General features: G+C 39.0%; 2 protein-coding genes across 4 annotated transcripts; one reads left to right on the top strand and one right to left on the bottom strand.

Annotated features, from left to right (window-relative positions):
• Positions 1 to 1,443: 1,443 nt before the first annotated feature.
• Positions 1,444 to 13,032, top strand: LOC143859247 (uncharacterized). 3 transcript variants are annotated; one of them, XM_077369957.1, is made up of 5 exons: positions 1,444 to 1,691; positions 1,791 to 1,904; positions 2,348 to 2,472; positions 12,172 to 12,239; positions 12,373 to 13,032. In XM_077369957.1, exons 3-5 carry the CDS (start codon positions 2,392 to 2,394, stop codon positions 12,860 to 12,862), a joined length of 639 nt encoding a protein of 212 aa, XP_077226072.1. In that variant the 5' UTR covers positions 1,444 to 1,691; positions 1,791 to 1,904; positions 2,348 to 2,391; the 3' UTR covers positions 12,863 to 13,032. The 3 variants fall into 3 exon arrangements, with proteins under 3 accessions (XP_077226072.1, XP_077226073.1, XP_077226071.1); XM_077369958.1 differs by lacking the exons at positions 1,444 to 1,691; positions 1,791 to 1,904 and having other exon boundaries at positions 2,027 to 2,472; XM_077369956.1 differs by lacking the exons at positions 1,444 to 1,691; positions 1,791 to 1,904; positions 2,348 to 2,472 and adding an exon at positions 11,798 to 12,048.
• LOC143859280 (uncharacterized) lies at positions 3,324 to 4,695 on the bottom strand. Its single transcript, XM_077369987.1, has 3 exons — positions 4,359 to 4,695; positions 4,167 to 4,234; positions 3,324 to 4,033 (listed from the first exon to the last, which is right to left on the bottom strand). Exons 1-3 carry the CDS (start codon positions 4,518 to 4,520, stop codon positions 3,526 to 3,528), a joined length of 738 nt encoding a protein of 245 aa, XP_077226102.1. The 5' UTR covers positions 4,521 to 4,695; the 3' UTR covers positions 3,324 to 3,525.
• Positions 13,033 to 14,190: the final 1,158 nt, after the last annotated feature.

The following is a 14,190-nucleotide window of genomic DNA, read 5'->3' as shown; positions in this document are numbered from 1 at the left end:
TTCATTGAGTATTTGGGTGATATAAATGAGCGTGTGATGTGCTTATTTCATTCAGACACACGTTTGTCCTTAGGTAGCATCGTAGGAATATCATGCCCAAGGATTCACAGATCCTAAGGGGCGGGGAAATATGATATTCCAGTTCTTTGCAGACCTAGAATGTTCCTAGTTAGGGTTGAGACTTGACATCTCTTCCTGTACACAACCACCATCATTTCTTGCCTCAATACATGCATTGGGGTGGCTTATCTCAGCCACTTGGGTAGTGGAACTTAAGCAGGCAAAATGGGTGCAACAAATGGTTTGCGCACTGAACATGATTATTGTAGAATAGCATGTGGACAAGGAATAAGGGTAAGATTAACAGAACCTTTTATATGCCCTCAGATCTGAGGGGTCAAATTGGTCTATGAGCCCTCTCCATGACTTTGGTCTGCCTTATAGTGGTTTTGGTTTCAGGATCATATTCAAATAGTACTAGGTCATAGGGTAATCCACGAGGTCAATAGGGAATCCTCCATCTTTTATGAAGAGGAAAGTCATTTACAATTTTATTCTCAGCACAAACCTTTAAATATGTCTGCCCAGCCAATTTGATAAAATGTTTATCAAAAGGTTTTTGAAAACAATTATTTGTAAAAGGGATTGGCAAATGCATTTGCGGGCACATGCTTCTAGATTCAAAGGTATATATACCTTTGGGTGGACCCGGGGGTAGTAAGTGTCCACCCCTCGTAGGACCCAACCTGGTAAATGAGGATTGGAGGAAGCATGTACACATAGGATTTGATTAAGGGTATTTGGATGATCTAACGGTCATCTTCAAGGTAATGCCTTGGTGGGGACCACTTACCTAGATGTGATTGTACTTGGACTACATAGCGTGGTCGTAGTGGGGCTCTAGGAGTCCTACAAGGTAGGCCGTCGGATCTCTACGTCGATCCCACTCATTACTCGCTTTACTCATGAGGATTCTTTTTTTAATAGGTAAGCTGGGATCGAACCCCGGACCTCAGGGTGAAAGAACATAGTCTTTACCAGCTGAGCTAGGCTCAACCCCGACTCATGAGGATTCTTGGAGAATCCGAGTACCGAATCTATGTATTTCACAGACGGATGAGATCAACTGCACAGGAAGGATTTACATCGTAACAGTGGTGTATGCACTTAAGTGTATATATATACCATAGCTGTGTTTGTGAATTAATTGATTAATTGGATTAATTAATTAAGATGAAAGAAGAAATTTGGAATTTCTATTTTGAGAATAAGAAGGAAGAGATGATAAAAGAGAAGAAGTTTCTTTATTTTAAAACTTGTTTTGGAAACAAACTGGAAAAGGGAAGGAAGTTTCTTTTTGGAAAGAGAACTTGGGCTACCAAGTTGGGTTGGATGTCCAACTCCCGTCTCCTTCTATAAAAAGGTGTGTGTGTGTGTGAGAGAGAGAGAGATGTTTTTCTCTTCTTCTCCCTCTTTCCCAAAGTCTCTCTCATATCTCCCTCTTCTCGCTTGAAGGATTGCAATTTTTCTTCTTTGTTTTCTTCTTTGAAAAAAGGTTCTTCACCAATCCTCCATTGTCTGAGAAATCAAAGGAAGCTAGCACTTCGACTTTCAGGGCGTTCGATCTTGACAACATAGAAACCAAGCAAGGAGTAGATCAAGTAAAGATTACCAGTAGGGTAATCACTTCGGTATAATTTCTTGATCCTTTATGAATTTATTTGATCACCAATGAAATCTAGTAACTACTGGGAAATCAACAAGGCATATACAATTGTTGTTATATGTAGAGTCCGAGGCATCCTGATGCGCTTCGATCCGTTGTGTGATCATTAACTAGCATATACATCCCTGTGGAGCATTGGGAGCAGTTGTGCCACTATTGGGCTAGTCACGAGGCCCAAGTATGTAAATTATATTTAGTTATTTTCTTACCATTAATAATGAAAAAATAACATATACTTAGACACACACACACAATCTTTTACATCATACAGAGAGTCAATGAGATAAATAAACAAAATTGAGCAAAGAATAAGATGCCTACCTATGTAGGCTCCAAGACGGCAGCGCGGTTGCCCAAAGGAAGAGGTAATAGAAGTTTCATTGTGTGACTTTACATTCATCAAGTTAACATAACAATTCAAGTGTTTCTAACGTGACCACAAAAGAGGGAAGATAGAAGTCTTCCCGATTGGACTAACACTTGGATGGTAAAAAGGGCGAGGCCCAACCCAGCACTAACTTCGCCTGCCAACAATTCCTAAGTTTTATATGTTTATTTGCGAGTTAGATAGATAATATGTGTATATGAGAAGATTTGGTTTAAATTTTCATTAATTTATAGGATAAGATCCGAGAGCTCCGGTAGACCCAACAAAGCCAAGCTTCATGCTCCTCACCACTCTCAGATGGTCACAATGTTCTTCGTCAAGACGATCCCATTATACTGGTAATGGTTATGATGATGAGGTAATTTAATTAGTATTCAATTAATTAGTATTTTAATTAATATTTATATCATTAGTACTAATATTTGATTATATCTTACCGGATCAATAGATATATCTTGGGTCGGGCCACCAAAATGTAAATCCTTTTTTTTTAAATAAAACTTTCACGCTATGAAAAACGGTTTTTTTTTTTTTTAAATAATAATTCTGCCAATCCAATTTTTAAAAATAATTAGCGACGGTTATTTTCATCGCCAATCCAAATGCCCTAACAGCAATAGAAAAAGCCAGTCTCCAATTCCTCTATCTACACCCATTAACAACGTTATCCATCCCTAATACTTGCCATTCAAAAAAAAAACAAAAGGGAAATGAGATCAACACTCCAATGATTTTATAAGATGCGCAGAGCATCTTGTCGTGCAGTATTTAAAGGGCTGTCACAGTCTTCAAAAAGCTATTACAAGCCCTTTAAATACTGCCCGACGAGATGCTTGGCGCATCTTATAGAAACATTGGAGTGTTGATATAATTTCCCCAAAAAAAAATAAAAATTTCTCTAATTCTTTTTAGATATATACGGGGATGGATATAATCCGTCGCTAATTTGAGGATTTTTCTTAATTAGCGACGGATAAGTTAGAACGATGGAATTATTTCACCGCTATAGCGACGTAAAATCGACTACGGACCTTATCGTTGGATGACTCCACATGATTGCCACACACAACTCTAGATTTGAAATTCTGCACCATTTCATTACGGGATAAGAAAACCTTGAATTGTGAAGAATAAATCTAATTTCGAAATTCTGCACCATTTCAATACGGGATAAGAAAACCTCGAATTCCACGCCTTTCAATATGCCCATTGACGTTGAATGTGAACTGTTGCTTATATGTGATTTTAGATTGTCCAAATTCAAAGGCCAAAACATTGGACCTCAATAGAAGGTGAGTAAGACCAAAATGAAGAAAAATACATTCATAATTGCAATTTGTAATGAGAAAAATGCTTAGAGAATTCAAAAAAAGAGATAGAAAGATGAAACTCGAGCTATCTCTCTCACAAATCAAAGAATAGACTTGAGAGACCGAGATTTCATTGGTTTTCTTCCTTTTTTCTTTCTATAGTCCCCATCATCATCAATAACATTCTCATCTCGATTATTATCATCATTATCATTTTCATGGTGCTTATTATCAAGCCCATGATCGTGATTTGATGATGATAATGGCACAATTTCATCATCCATCTCAAACTTTCCTCCTCTCTTTCTCTTCTTCCTCGAGCAAGGCCCAAACCCAGAATAATAATAAAAATCCGATCCATTCCTAGCCGTCCGATCAGCAGGGCTTACTTCATCGTTAAATTTCCGGCTAGGCTCATAGCGATAAGACCTGCGTTGAGTCAGATGGTGTGCACAAAGGGAATGCCCATTTTTAGCCTCCCTCTTACATTTCCATCCTTTCCCACCCCTCATTCTACAAATCCGCCCCTCTTTTTCTTCCTTATTATTCTTCTCATCTTCTTCTTCTTCTTCTACCTCCTCCTCTTTCACTTCCCACGTTTTCTTCAACCTTTTTAGCCATTCAACACCATTAAACCCTCCCAAATTCAGATTATTAATTACTTAAAAAAAACCAGTAATTATTTGGAATGAAAATGAAAATAAAGTTCCAAAATCCATTTCTAAGTTTATCATTTACTTACCCGAATACAACCCCTACTGACTCTCTTTCGCTCCCATTTTCCTTCACCAAGCTCTCATCTTCTCCATCCTGAAAAAAAAAACAAGGGTTTCCATTAATCTATATCTGAAATGAAAACCCTAGACCCAGAAATAAAAATGAATACAAAAAATTAACACAAGCAAAAAAAAGATGTTTCATTTCATGCTCAAACCTGGGATTGTTTTGGGAGGGAGGAGTAGGGTTGAGGAGGCAAGGGAGAGACATCCCATGGGGAGCGATTGAGCTCGCACACGCGCGTGCAAGGGACGAGATTAGAAGAAGGTGAGATGAAGAGAGATGACGAGCTCTTATTTGCCTGCTTCCGAATCCTCATATGGTGCGAGGCCTGGAGTGTAGAGTGTATGTGGGTAGATCTTGTGTGTATTAGAGCTCTCTCTCAGATCTCGCAAAACTTTTCACCAGGGTTTTTTTTGGCCTCGCTCTTTGCTAACAATGGAGGCATCATATATGAGGAAGTGATATATTAGCCCCCCTTTTTATTACTTGGGACAGCTCCCTCTACTCTATTAATCAATACTCTCTTTCTTTTATACAAGAGGACTGAGGACTAGAGGAGCCTGTCTCAATTAGAAAAGGAAAACACATTGAAAACGGGATTCCGTTTGGAAAATAAGAACGGGAATGAAATGACTCTTGATTTGATGCTTCTAAATGTGTATTTATTGCTTAAATGGGGATTTGAGCTCCCTCAATTAAATGGCCCGTTTGGTTGCCTGAATTTTTTTGATTCTTAGGACTTTTGTGGAATTTCCACAGGAAATGCGCGTTTGGTTGGTGGGCCCAAAATAATCCCTGGAACCAAAATAACCCCGCACGAAATCCCAGGAGGGAAAAAAATAAAATCCCATGAACCAAAATAGTCCCATTACGTTGTCCCGTTTTCTTAGCAGTGCTCATTAGAAAGAGGGGAAGAAAAAATTCCAAGAACAAAAAAAAAGCTTGCAGAAGATTTTTTTTTTCTTCCAAACAGTTCAAGCAACCAAACAAAGCCTAGTCCGGTCAACCAAACATGGGATTTTTATTTTATCGGGATACTTTCAGGGAGTTTTTTTCCCACCAATCTCCAGGAAGTTTTTTGTTCCACAAAAATCCCAAGAACCAAAAAAATTCTAGCAACCAAACGTGGGGAAGAATCTGTCATTTTTCCAAAAATGTAGTCCCATTACGTTGTCCCGTTTTCTTAACAGTGCTCATTAGAAAGAGGGGAAGAATCTATCATTTCCCTATTTATCGTATTTTGTGCTTAATTAACCAAAAAAAAAAAAGAAAAAAACCTGGTTCAATTGGAAACTACAAAATGCCTTTTATGTGGTCACAAATAGGATTGCAAATGAACTGAGCTTGATCACGAACATGTTTGGGATCGGCTCATTAAAAGCTTGGCTCGGGCTCATTCGTTTACTAAACTAGCCGAACCTGAGCCCAAAAATATAGGCTCGTCAAATAAACGAGCCCAACTCGAGCAATTGTATAGTCCGGCTTGGACAAGCTCGTGAACTTTTTAGGCTCGATTCATAAACAAGCCGAGCCGAGCTTTAAAGCTCGGATTATGTTCGATAAATGACATGGCTTTTTTGCTTTGATGATACTGTGGAGATGGGAAAAGAAGTGATATACTTCAAATATAATTATAAAGAATGATATTTTTGGCGTTGTTAATTTATATTGTCTTCTTGACTTGCAAGTTGCAATTTTCAATTAATTGATGTTAATGGTATTTGTTTGATATCATGTTCTTGGAATGTGTTTGGAGTTGTAAATTCCCGAGCCCAAACTTGATAATGAGCTTAAGCTTGGTTCGTTGTATTTGATGAGATAAGCCGAGCCAGGCTCGAGCTTGGTTGAATATTTTGCGAGCTGAGCTCGAACCCTATAGTATTAAGCTTGTCACGAACCCGAGCCTTTGTTCAAACTAGGCGAGCCGAGCCGGAACCCCCCAAAGCTTGGCTTGGCTCTGCTCGTTTGCAGCCCTAACTCACAAAGTAGGAGTGCAACTTGGGTTGGGTTGAGGCCAACCCTAACCCGACCCAACCCCAGCCTCGGGTTGAGAATGGTCAACCCTAACCAAACCTGCCTTCAAATCTCTCAACCCTAACCCAACCCATCTACCCGAAATCGGGTCGGGTTGAGGCCAACGCTTACCCAACCCAACCCATCTGCCCGAAATCGGGTTGAGTTGAGTCGGGTTGGTTCTGGTTGAATTTCAGTTCACACACTTAGGATGACTTCACATGATTGCCACACACAAGTCGATCTAGATTTGAAATTCTGCGCCATTTCATTATGGGATAAGAAAACCTAGAATTGCAAAGCACAAATCTAGTTTTGACATTTTGTACCATTTCAATACGGGATAAGAAAACCTCGAATTGCTCTTTATGGCATATTGAAACTGGATCTCCACGACTTGGTAGCCCCCACTTGATTTTGATGAGGGCAAATGTTATCAGCATTACTGTATTTTGATGAGGGCACTCCTCACTTTATTAAAAGTACGGGATGGCCCGCACCCTCACCATAGGATGATTGAAACCGTCCATTAGATAGACCAACCCTCTAACATTCGGATCGGAGGGTTAGGATCAACCTATGGAAATAATTTTTAGGCTGTGGCCCATCTAATGGACGGTTTCAATCATCCTATGGTGCGAGCCATCCCGTACTTTTAATAAAGTGAGGAGTGCCCTCATCAAAATACTGTAGTGCTGATAACATTTCCCATCCAATATGCTCGTTGTCGTTGAATGTGGACTGTTACTTTTATGTAATTTTAGATTGTCCAAATAGAACGGCCAAAACGTTGGACATCAAACTCAAGCTATTTCTCTTCTAGAACAGAAACCAAATAGAAGAATCAAAGGATAGACTTGATAGATCGAGCTTTCATTGGTTTTCTTCCTCTTTTCTTTCTATAATCCCCATCATCATCAATAACATTCTCATCTCGATTATTATCATCATTATCATTTTCATGGTCCTTATAATCAAGCCCATAATCATGATTAGCCGATGATAATGGGACAATTTCATCATCCATCTCACACTCTCTTCCTCCCTTCCTCTTCCTTCCTCGAGCTGTCGAGCAAGGACCAAACCCAGAATAATAATAAAAATCCGATCCATTCCTAGCCGTCCAATCAGCGGGGCCTACTTCATCGTTAAATTTCCGACATGGCTCGTACCGATAAGACCTGCTTTGCGTCAGATGGTGGGCACAAAGGGAATGCCCATTTTTGGCCTCCCTCTTACATTTCCATCCTTTCCCACCTCTCATTCTACAAATTCGCCCCACTTTTTCTTCCTTATTATTCTTCTCCTCTTCTTCTTCTTCTTCTACCTCCTCCTCTTTCACTTCCTTCATCATGATTTCATCATCTTCATCCTAAAAAAATAATCCATGAGGAAAACCCACATATATAATTTCAAATATTAAAGAAAAATGTGGGTAGTAAATGAATTTAGGGTTTCTAAATAGAGTATGAAACAAAAACCCTACACCCAAAATAAAATGAAGAAAATAAGAGCGTATGAAAAAATATTACAAAAGTAAAAAGGGTATTTCATTTTGGGTTCAAACCTGGTGTTGTTTTGGGAGAGAAATGTAGGGTTGAGGGGGCAAGGGGGAGATATCCCACAGGGAGCGGTTGAGCTCGCACAGGTGCGTGCAAGGGACGAGAGATGAAGAGCTCTTATTTGCCTGCTTACGAATCCGCATATAGTGCTATGTTGTAGATCTTGTCTGTAATAGAGCTCAATCTATCTCTCATATCTCTCAAAACTTGTAACAAGATTTCTTTTTTGGGTATTGATCTTTGCTACCAAAGGAGGCATTATATAAAGGGAAAGTGATATAATGGCCTCTCTTTTTCGCACTTGGGACAGTCCCCTCTATTCTATTTATGACTACACTACTACACAAGAGGGGATGTCTCAAGTAGATAAGGGGGAGAATTTTCTGTTTCTTAATTTACCCAAAAATAAACCCCTAGTTCGGTTGCAAACTACCAAATGCGTTAGAAAAATCAGAAGCTATCTGGATGAGCTGAATTGGAGAATTTCCCATTCTTGGAGAGAAGGAAACTGCCCCGCGGATCAACTGTCAAAAAGGAATTACCCACATAAAGGCTTTCCTTCCACGGTATTTTTGGCTACTCAAAGCCTCCTTTCAGCTGTAATTGAAGACATGAATGGATCATTGTATCTTAGATTGTAAGGGCTGAAGCCCGGCCTGTCGGCCTTTATGTTTCTGGCCTCTTGGCCCCCCTTGTAATGTTTCTATCTTTTTAATGTTATCTGGTAGGGGTCTTGCCTAACCCCAGCTTACCTATCAAAAAAAAAAAAAAAAAAACTACCAAATGCCTCTTATATGGTCACTACTCACTAAGGGCCGTCGAGATTTAATAGAGTAGGGATATGTTATCCATAGAAACTAATGAGGAGAGATGACAATAATACCGTCCCTCTCTTTGGTAAAGTCTAGAGGTGCAACTTGGGTCGCGCTCAGCCCAAACCCTATGGGTTCAACCCGATTTTGTTGGCTCGGGTTGGGTTGGGTTGGGTTAGGGTTGGGAAATGCCAGCCTGATTTAATATCGAGTTGGGTTAGGGTTGAGGCCTTGGCAACCCGATCCACCCCAAACCCAAGCTCCGTCCTCTAATTTTATCATGATTTTCTCTGGGTTATATCTTTTCTTGTATTTTTCGGTTTGCCCCTAGGTGAACCTGAACCCAATCCGAGTAAACCCGGCTCGATTTCAGGTTAGATGGGTTGGATTAGGGTTGAGAGATTTAGAGGCGGGTTGTGTTAGGGTTGACCATCCTCAACCTGAGGCTCGAGTAGGGCCGGGTTAGGGTTGAGGGAATGCTATTGTAAGTCCAATGTTTCACACCTTGGCAATCTTCTATGTTTTGTTCGTGGATGCAGGTTGCAAATTGAGCTAACCTACCGTGGAAGCCATACATCTGGACCGTTCACACCTAGGTTCCAATTCGAGCAACATCATTCACATTCTGTCTCGAGATTCTTAAAAATAGATGTAGACGATAATAGAGAAATGATAGAATGAAGGGCACCCTTGCAAAAATCAGTTTCAAGGAAGCCCCTATTGGCTAACTTCCGCAAAGTGTGGCGCAAGAAAAAGTGGATGGCACCTAAAATAGTGGAAATTGTGTTGACTTTGAGGAAATCAGCCAATAGGGGCGCCCTTGAATCTGATTTTTGCAAGGGCGCCCTTCATCCTATCATTCCTCTTGATAATATCTCGAGTCTGAAATTTCGGATTTCGGTCCAAACCGAAATCAAATTTGCTTTTCCCCAAAATAGTACTTTATTTCATTGAAATACACTAAAATTTCATATGAAATTTCAGTGTTTCGTGTATTTTGCCCGAAATTAACAAAATGGAGGCCCAATACTCAATTTTAGTCGAAATTTTCCCTAGTGAAAGATTTTATTGGAGCAAGATTTTGAGATTTTATTGGGCGAGATTTTATTGGAGCGAGATTTTATACGGCAAGATTTGATTGGAGCGAGATTTTATATGGTGTAATCCCATAGAATCTGGTATTTTTCAATGAGAGAAATTTCGCCTGAAATTACAGGGAAACCGAAATTTAAAACCTTGTTTGTGACCACATAAAAGGCATTTTCGTAGTTTCCAACCGAACCAGGGTTTTTTTTTGTAAATTAAGCACATAAATAAGATATATAGGGAAATGACAGATTCTTCCCCCTTTTCTACTTGAGACAAGCTCCTCTTGTATTAAAGAGTAGTACTTAATGAACCAGAGGGGAGCTGTCCCAAGTAAAAAAAAGGGCCTACTATATCACTTCCCCCTATATAATGCCTCCATTGTTAGCAAAGAGCGAGGCCAAAAAAAAAAAAAAAAAAACCCTTGGTGAAATTTTTTGCGAGATCTGAGAGAGAGACCTCTAATACACACAAGATCTACCACATACACTATATACTATATGAGGATTCGAAAACAGGCAAATAAGAGCTCTTCGTCTCTCTTCATCTCACCTTCTTCTAATCTGGTCCCTTGCACGCATGTGTGTGAGCTCAATCGCTCTCCGTGGGATGTCTCGCCCTTACCTTGGGATGTCTCGCCCTTACCTCGTCAACCATACTCCTCCCTCCCAAAGCAATCCCAGGTTTGAATGCGAAATGAAACTTTTTTTTTTTGCTTTTGTTAATTTTTTTTCTTCATTTTTTATTTCTAGGTCTAGGGTTTTCGTTTCATATGCTATTTCTCTTTTATGATTACGGGTAGTCCTTGAAACTTTTGCAAGATCTAATTCTTAAGACCAGGTTTTCCTGGGCGTGAGTGGTGCCTAACACCTTCCACTCGCATAACCTAGTACATCATAGAATCTCGGTGAAGCCAAAGCCTTAAATAAAGTTAATTGAAGGGGCCTAGGCCCAATTCCTAGGTGGCGATTCTACGAAAAACTTCATCAGATTAGTTTCTAATGAGGATCTTGGTTTGATCTTCATATGAATTTCAAATCATTTCAAAAAAACAACAATCAAGTGGAGATCAAACTTGTAGGTTAAAGAAAAACCGATACAGCCGGAAAAAGCGGATGGCGCCTAAAAAAGTGAAAACCGTGGTGATTTTTGCAAGGGCTCCCTTCATTCTATCATTCCTCTCGATAATATCACGAGTCTACTAAATCTCAAGAGCCCTTTGTGACCAAGGTTTTAAATTTCGACCGAAATTCGAAATTTCGGATTTCGGCCCAGACCGAAACCGAAACTGCCTTTCCCCATTCTAGTGTTTCGTGTATTTCGCCTGAAATTAACATAATGGAGGCCCAATACTTAATTTTAGTTGAAATTTTCAGAAAATTTCCCCATTTAAAGATTTTATTAGGGCAAGATTTTGAGATTTTATTAGGTGAGATTTTATTGGAGCGAGATTTTATACGGCAAGATTTGATTGCAGCGAGATTTTACATGGTGTAATCCAATAGAATCTAGTATTTTTTCAAAGAGTACTATACGGCTTAAACCATAAGATGATCCAAACCTTTCATTTGATGGGCAGAAACGTAAATAAGTTGTTCCCAATTGGATTTGTAGTAGTCAATGAGAGAAATTTCGCCCGAAATTACTTGGATTTGGTATTAAAAAAAGGGAGATGATATTTGCAATCCCCCTACATTACATGAACGCTCCTCATTTTAACCTGATTTGACATGAAAAGTGGGCAACTTTATGTCAACTCACGTTATAAGTGGAGTGTGCAAGTAATGCAGGGAGGTGAAAATATCATTACCCTAAAATAATATTGTTTTTTAATGGTGTGCCGAAATTTCGCCCGAAATTATCAAAATTTTTGCCGAAATTTCGGCAATTTCTTCCGAAATTTGGTATTAAAAAATATTCTTTTTATTTCGTCCGAAATTTGGTATTAAAAGATATTGGGAAATGACAGATTCTTCCCCCTTTTCTAATCGAGACAAGCTCCTCTTGTATTAAAGAGTCGTACTTAGTAGACTAGAGGGAGCTGTCCCAAGTAAAAAAGGGCGCTAATATATCACTTCCCCATATATAATGCCTCCATTGTGAGCAAAGAGCGAGGCCAAAGAAAAACCCTGGTGAAAACTTTTGCGAGATCTGAGAGAGAGTTCTAATACACACAAGATCTACCCACATATACACTATATACTATATGAGGATTCGTAAGCAGGCAAATAAGAGCTCTTCATCTCTCTTCATCTTACCTTCTTCTTCTAATCTGGTCCCTTGCACGCACGTGTGCGAGCTCAATCGCTCTCCATGGGATGTCTCTCCCTTACCTCCTCAACCCTACTCCTCCCTCCCAAAACAATCCCAGGTTTCAACGCCAAATGAAACTTTTTTTTGTTTCTTTTGTTAATTTTTTTTCTTCATTTTTATTTCTGGGTCTAGGGTTTTCATTTCAGATATAGATTAATGGAAACCCTTATTTTTTTTTCAGGATGGAGAAGATGAGAGCGTGGTGAAGGAAAAGGGGAGCGAAAGAGAGTCAGCAGGGGTTGTATTCAGGTAAGTAAATGATAAACTTAGAAATGGATTTTGGAACTTTATTTTCATTTTCATTCCAAACAATTACTGGGCTTTTTTTAGTAATTAATAATCTGAATTTGGGAGGGTTTAATGGTGTTGAATGGCTAAAAAGGTTGAAGAAAACGTGGGAAGTGAAAGAGGAGAAGGTAGAAGAAGAAGAGGAGAAGAATAATAAGGAAGAAAAAGAGGGGCGGATTTGTAGAATGAAGGGTGGGAAAGGATGGAAATGTAAGAGGGAGGCTAAAAATGGGCATTCCCTTTGTCCACACCATCTGACCCAACGCAGGTCTTATCGCTACGAGCCTCGCCGGAAATTTAATGATGAAGTTGGCACCGCTGATCGGACGGTTAGGAGTGGATCGGATTATTATTATTATTCTGGGTTTGAACCTTGCTCGAGGAAGAAAAGGAGGGGAGGAGGAGAGTCTGAGATGGATAATGAAATTGTGCCATTATCATCATCAAATCATGATAATAAGGACCATGAAAATGATAATGATGATAATAGTCGAGATGAGAATGTTATTGATGATGATGGGTATTACAGAAAGAAAAGAGGAAGAAAACCTATGAAAGCTCGATCTCTCAGGTCTATCCTTTGATTCTTCTATGTGGTTTCTGTTCTTGAAGAGAAATAGCTCGAGTTTGATCTTTTTCTTTCATTTTTTTTGTATTGCTAATTGCAATTATGGGTGTACTTTTGGTCCTTTTAGTCTTCCCCTCTATGCTATGAAAGTTTCAATATATGAAGTTAATAGAGTGAAACCCACCTTTTATTGATCTCCAATGTTTTGGGCATTCAATTTGGGCAATCTAAAATTACATAGAGAAATGATAGAATGAAGGGCGCCCTTGCAAAAATCTGGTTCAAGGGCGTCCGTATTGGTTAATTTCTATAAAGTGTGGGCCAAAAAAGTTAGATGGGGCCTACAAAAGTGGAAACCGTGTTGACTTTGCAAAAATCAACCAATAAGAGCGTCTTTGAAGCTGATTTTTGCAAGGGCGCCCTTCATTCTATCATTCCTCAATTATACGTATAGGCATAGTTTTAAATTTCGACTGAAATCGGATTTCGGCCTTCACCAAATTTTGGTCGAAATTTCGGTCCGAAATTTTGAGAAAATGCCTATTTTATTAAAAAAAAAAGGTGTTACAAAATTTCGGCCGAAAGTTCAGAATTTCGAACCAATTTATCAAATTTCGGTTTTTGGTGGGGTCCGAAACTGTTACCGAAACCGAAATTTTAAACCATGCATATAGGCAACAGTCCATCATAAACTACAATGGGCCCATTGGATGCACAGTACGGATAATCAAAATTGAGACCTAGTATGTAGTACATAACCCGTTTGAATATGGGATAAGGGCAATTCGAGATTTTCTGATCCCATGTACAATCTAAAGACATGTACGTCACAATCATGTGAACTCATCGTATGGGACCATTTGGACACAAGATTTTTGTAATCAAGGATTGTAAAAGCCTGGATTTAGCTTATAAAATCCGGGTTTTTAGATTTAGCTTCTAAAATTCAGGATTTTACAATCTTAGATTATAAAATCCAGGTTTTCGCTTGTAAAATCCAGGATTTTATAATACTGGATGACAAATTCCATGTATCCAAATGGGAAATCGGAACAACTAATTTCCAATAATGTATGTCGTGGCGATTTTGCCATGGATTCCAACAAATAAAGTCAAACCCATAGAAAAATCTTATACAACATTTTTTTAAGGGCCTGTTTGTTACAGATTATGACAACCGATTGTGGAGTCCCCAACCGATTGTTGGACTCAAATTTAGTGTAATTTTTTATCCAATAATCGGTTGGGGAGTCCACAATCTGTTGTCATAATCTAAAACAAACAAAGCCTTATTGATTGTTCACTAATTTTCCAGAACTACAAGCACCTTCTAACTAAAAGAGA

The sequence above is a fragment of the Tasmannia lanceolata genome, unplaced genomic scaffold (assembly GCF_043159265.1).
Source record: "Tasmannia lanceolata isolate RefF3 unplaced genomic scaffold, GAP_Taslan_0.1 ptg000029l, whole genome shotgun sequence".
In the NCBI taxonomy this organism is placed as follows: Eukaryota; Viridiplantae; Streptophyta; class Magnoliopsida; order Canellales; family Winteraceae; genus Tasmannia; species Tasmannia lanceolata.
This window is presented reverse-complemented; position numbering and strand designations above follow the sequence as displayed.

Coding starts and splice junctions, on each gene's coding strand:
- LOC143859280 (XM_077369987.1), bottom strand. CDS start 4,520: ATGAGGATTCGGAAGCAGGCAAATAAGAGCTCGTCATCTCTCTTCATC. Junction 4,235..4,358: donor CCCTCCCAAAACAATCCCAG/GTTTGAGCATGA, acceptor TTTTTTTTTCAG/GATGGAGAAGATGAGAGCTT. Junction 4,034..4,166: donor TCAGTAGGGGTTGTATTCGG/GTAAGTAAATGA, acceptor ATGGCTAAAAAG/GTTGAAGAAAACGTGGGAAG.
- LOC143859247 (XM_077369956.1), top strand. CDS start 11,884: ATGAGGATTCGTAAGCAGGCAAATAAGAGCTCTTCATCTCTCTTCATC. Junction 12,049..12,171: donor CCCTCCCAAAACAATCCCAG/GTTTCAACGCCA, acceptor TTTTTTTTTCAG/GATGGAGAAGATGAGAGCGT. Junction 12,240..12,372: donor TCAGCAGGGGTTGTATTCAG/GTAAGTAAATGA, acceptor ATGGCTAAAAAG/GTTGAAGAAAACGTGGGAAG.